The following is a 5,102-nucleotide window of genomic DNA, read 5'->3' as shown; positions in this document are numbered from 1 at the left end:
GGGCTGCATCAAAAAAGCGTGACCAGCAGGTCGAAGGAGGTGATCCTGCCCCTCTACTCTGCTCTTGTGAGACCCCACTTGGAGTATTGTGTTAAGTTCTGGTGTCCTCCACATAAAAAGGACATGGAGCTGTTGGAGCAAGTCCAGAGGAGGGCCACGAGGATGATAAGAGGGCTGGAGCACCTCCCATATGAAGACAGGCTGAGAAAGCTGGGGCTGTTCAGCCTGGAGAAGAGAAGGCTACGTGGAGACCTCCTAGCAGCCTTCCAGTATCTGAAGGGGGCCTATAAGGATGCTGGGGAGGGACTCTTCCTTAGGGACTGTAGTGGTAGGACAAGGGGTAATGGCTTCAAACTTAAACAGGGAAAGTTTAGATTAGATATAAGGAGGAAGTTCTTTTCTGTGAGGGTGTTGAGGCACTGGAATGGGTTGCCCAAGGAGGTTGTGAGTGCTCTATCCCTGGTGGTGTTCAAGGCCAGGTTTGACAGAGCCTTGAGCGTCGTGGTTTAGTGTGAGGTGTCCCTGCCCAAGGCAGGGGGGTTGGAACTAGATGATCTTAAGGTCCTTTCCAACCCTTACTATTCTATGATTCTATGATTCTATGACAATCCTCCCTTTACAGAGCTAGATCTAAGGAACAGCATTTTAAATGATGCCTCCCAGAGTCCAGTGCCTTTCTTCCTGGGACAAGAACAGACCAGCACGTCCTGGGGAAAAACATTCTCTCAGCACCTTGGATGCAGCCCCTTTGGTCCCATGGACTGGTAAGGGTGTAGTTTGCAAAGTAACCCCTGGCTTGATCCCCATCCAGCGCTGGTTGTTCCCCTTTCCCATCCAGAGTCCTGCCTCAAAACACAAAGGCCTGGGAGACCTTGCTGCTGGGAACTGAGGCAAAGAGGAGATAGGCTATCTGAGCTCTACCTGCATGTACTCTTGCTTTACTTCGTAGTGGTCCTGTGTTATCTTGTTTCTTCTTTAACTGTTCCTGAAGTAGCAGCATCTTGGTGCCCTTCATTTCCTGTTACAGTTTGACTGAGTTTTGCTGTGACCCACAGCTGTGCTTGGAGGATGCTGTCTCTAAAGGCCAGACGGACCCAGGCACACAGTTAAAATGCTTGGGCTGTTCTTTGCTTGAACCATCGAGAGAGAATAAAGACCCTGCACTGATGTACTTTGTGTTCATTCAATGCCTGCAGCTAATGGTTGGCAGTAGGGTCAGAACATGCATCTCTAAATAGCAAGTGATGGCTGATGCCTCTGAGTGCTACAAGAATATTCCCAAAGATATTGTCCTGTCTCTATATCAGCCTGCAGGTATCTTCAACGTGTCCCTATTACCTGCATGTAACTTTGACCAGACCTGTGATGTCACCAGGGATTTGCATCTGGACACCTCACTCCTGGCCCCCATCACTGTTAATGACCATGGGCTGAGACAAGGAGCCCACGTGTAGGTGACTTTTTAATGAAGACCTGAGCAGAGGCAGGAGGAATCCCACCTCCTGTGGGTTTGTGGTGAGCCTGGGAGGGAGCTGAGTGCCCTTCCAGCCCCAGGGCTACAGTCCCAGGAGGAGATGCCTCAACTAACCAGGCTGAATCCCTTCCTTCAGCAGGGGTAAAGGAGATCCCTGCCTGTCCTGATCTGCCTGTCCTGTCCAATGCTGGGACAAGAAACAGGTTGCCCACAGAAATGGTTGTGTCACCATCCCTGGAGGTATTTAAAAGACATGTAGATGTGGCACTTATGCACATGGCTCAGTGGTGGACTTGAAAGTGTTTGGTTAATGGTTGGACTCGATGTTCTTAAGGGTCTTTTCCAACTTAAATGATTCCACAGTTCAAGGAAAAGCTGATGTTCAGACCAAAGTCTGTCTTTCAGCAGAGAAATGGCACTGCACGATGGCAGTGTATCTCCCATCTGACTGAGGGAGGGAACATCAGTGTTTGCTTCAGGCTGTTTCCCATGGTGTTCCCCTTGAGCCCCAGAGAGCCCAGAGGGGCAGAGGCAGTGCCACCTTGGGCTGGGCCTCTGCTACTCAGCTGGGCTGGGCTCCTGGGACGCAGAGAGATGCTGGCAAGCGGGCAGCGCTGCAGAGAGACAGCTCTGGGCAGGAGCAGGGCTGGGGCACTGCCTGCAGGCACCGAGGGCAGACCTGCGAGCCTCAGAGAGCTTAAAGGCACTTGGCAGTGGAGGATGCTGAGAACTGCCTGCAGGAGAAACCTTCCCAGCCCTGTACGTGGTAAGGCTCTGGGTGCAGGGCAATGCAGCTGCACTTCCTGGAGGGATCTCCTCAAGCTGCTGCCTTGGACAGTCCATGGGATCTGTCAGGAGATCTCTTAGTTCCTGTGTGTAGATAAGGAGGAGGATGTGCTCCAGAGCAGGGCTTCCCTCTGCACCATGCAAGTGCCAGGACAAGACAGGTCCCTTGTCCCGGGGCTGGCTGCAGGGTGTGAATGTGGGTGTGCAGCCAGGGGTGCCCAGCGCTGTCCTTGCGAGCAAGGTCCCTGCACCTCAGGGGCTGTGTGCTGGGGCAGGGACTCTGCCGCCTGCCAGGGTCAGCACTCAGCCTGCCCGGGAGCTCCCCACAGCACTGGGGGAGAAGCTGGAGGGGAAGGAACAACCCCTGGCAGGGAAGGGAAGTGCTGGGTGGGTGACGCTGCTCCAATCTCCAGTCACTCTGAGCACATTTGCAGAGGGTCCTTCTGAAAGACACTGAGGCTGCGTTTACCTGATAGGGAAGGATTCTGAGCTTTGATGTTTTTCACTCTTGGCTGGCAGGTTGGGCAGTGGGAGCTGGGAATTCACTTCTCTGCTTTGGAGAAGGCACCGAGAGTCTTGTCAGGACTTGTCTGAGCTGCTCCTGAGCCCCTGCACAGGCAGAGATGCCCCTGGGCAGAGCCCTGCTGCCGGGAGGGGTGTGCAGGGCAGAGCTGAGCACACAGCCCATGGGATGGGCTCTGGGAGCACTGAGAGGGAGCAGAGCTGGGCACAGAGCAGCAGCTCCTGGCAGGGACAGCTCCAGGCAGCAGAGCCATGGGCAGGGAGTGGGGGGAAAGTGCAGCCCAGGCCTGGGGAGGGTGCGTTCAGGCAGCTCTCTTGGTGTCTGGCACTGGAGGTGGCTGCTGGCCATGCTCTGCTGGGCACAGTCCTTTGCTTCTCCCCATGAGAGTTCGTGCTCTGCCCTTTGAAACCGTGCTCCCCTGCTCTCAGCAAAGGACAGAGATTTGTGGGGCTTCTTTAAGATCAATTTGTTTGTGAAGGCACCTTACAGGCAGTGCGAGTGTAAGCAGAGGGCAAATGGCACAAGTACTGATGGACACTGCACCCGTCCTGGCTCTGCACTAAGCTACAAAGAGCTGAGACCTTTTGCCTGTTTCAGTACTCTTCAGGTTTTCAGTCATACAAAGAAGGATTTATACCCCTAGAAAGAAGCCCCAGCAGTGTTATGCTAGTCAATAAAAACACAGTCAAAATGATTCTAAGGCCATGCTGAGCCTCTCTTGTGCAGCCCAGACTCACCTGAGTCATGAGTGCAAGTACTGAACTTTACAATGAAGTTGGATTTCATCTACACATCGCTTGTGAACATCAGAGCTGTACAAAGCACTGCTTAAGAGCAAAGCTGACACCATGGCAGCACATGGGCAGAGGTCCTGCTCCTCACAGCACACTCAGCTAGCACAAACCAGAGAAAGGAAATGCATTTCAGTTGGAGGGAATTCTATGAGAAATGGAGCGGCTTTGCTCAGAGGAGCCTGCCGTAATTTTTCCCTGTCCTTTCCTTGTTTGAACAGGCCCCAAGCCCAGAGGCAGCAGATGTCCAACGGCAGCTCCATCACCCACTTCCTCCTCCTGCCATTCGCAGACACACGGGAGCTGCAGCTCTGGCACTTCTGGCTCTTCCTGGGCATCTCCCTGGCTGCGCTCCTGGGCAACGGCCTCATCATCACCAGCACAGCCTGCGACCAGCACCTCCACACCCCCATGTACTTCTTCCTGCTCAACCTCTCCCTCCTGGACCTGGGCTGCATCTCCACCACTGTCCCCAAATCCATGGCCAATTCCCTCTGGAACACCAGGGCCATCTCCTACACAGGTTGTGCTGCGCAGGTCTTTTTCATTCTCTTCTTATTTTCAGCAGAGTTTTATCTCCTCACCGTCATGTCCTACGACCGCTACGTGGCCATCTGCAAGCCCCTGCACTACGGGACCCTCCTGGGCAGCAGAGCTTGTGCCCACATGGCAGCAGCTGCCTGGGGCACTGGGTTTCTCACTGCTCTGCTGCACACAGCCAATACATTTTCACTACCCCTCTGCCGAGGCAATGCTGTGGAGCAGTTCTTCTGTGAAATCCCCCAGATCCTCAAGCTCTCCTGCTCAGAGTCATATTTCAGGGAAGTTGGGCTTCTTGTGGTTAGCCTCTGCTTATCATTTGGCTGTTTTGTTTTCATTGTGGGGTCCTACTTGCAGATCTTCAGGGCCGTGCTGAGGATCCCCTCTGAGCAGGGACGCCACAAAGCCTTTTCCACGTGCCTCCCTCACCTGGCCGTGGTCTCCCTGCTTCTCAGCACTGCAGCATTTGCCTACCTGAAGCCCTTGTCCATCTCCTCCCCATCCCAGGACCTGGTGGTGTCAGTGCTGTACTCGGTGGTGCCTCCAGCAGTGAACCCCCTCATCTACAGCCTGAGGAACCAGGAGCTCCAGGATGCTCTGAGGAGGAGGATGACTGGATGTGTTTCAGCAGCCATAGACTGCCTGCTTTCCTCTGCAAAGGGCTGCCAGTGTAGGTCATGACAGGCCACATCTGTCTTTCCTGCTTTACATTTGTTTTCTTTTGTCCACTTGTGATGTTGTTGTCTTTATGGAAATGTCAATTTTCATCCCCTTCTACGACAGTATCTGCCTCTCTTGCGTGACCCACAGACTTGGTGTCAATTGGAGTCTGAGAATGTATTTAAGCAAAATAAATGATCCTGCAGCAAATTCTTCTCTGTGATATGTCCTCACATGGCAGGAATGAAGGGGAATGAAATCAGCTTTCTGGCTGCTCCAGCTCTGGGATGGCTGCTCTGTGCCTGGAGCAGGAAGAGCTCTTGAGGAG

The 5,102-nt window shown here is 53.6% G+C and overlaps 1 protein-coding gene across 1 annotated transcript; it reads left to right on the top strand.

The window, feature by feature from the left end:
- Nucleotides 1-3,817: 3,817 nt before the first annotated feature.
- LOC115603103 (olfactory receptor 14A16-like) lies at nt 3,818-5,102 on the top strand. Its single transcript, XM_030474719.1, has one exon. It carries the CDS (start codon nt 3,818-3,820, stop codon nt 4,793-4,795), a length of 978 nt encoding a protein of 325 aa, XP_030330579.1. The 3' UTR covers nt 4,796-5,102.

This window comes from Strigops habroptila, unplaced genomic scaffold (genome assembly GCF_004027225.2).
Source record: "Strigops habroptila isolate Jane unplaced genomic scaffold, bStrHab1.2.pri NW_022045611.1_ctg1, whole genome shotgun sequence".
Classification (NCBI taxonomy): Eukaryota; Metazoa; Chordata; class Aves; order Psittaciformes; family Psittacidae; genus Strigops; species Strigops habroptila.
Note: the sequence above shows the minus strand (reverse complement) of the source record. Positions and strands in the feature narration are given on the sequence as shown.

Bases quoted from the DNA above. Each gene is read 5' to 3' on its own strand.
- LOC115603103 (XM_030474719.1), top strand. From the start codon at position 3,818: ATGTCCAACGGCAGCTCCATCACCCACTTCCTCCTCCTGCCATTCGCA.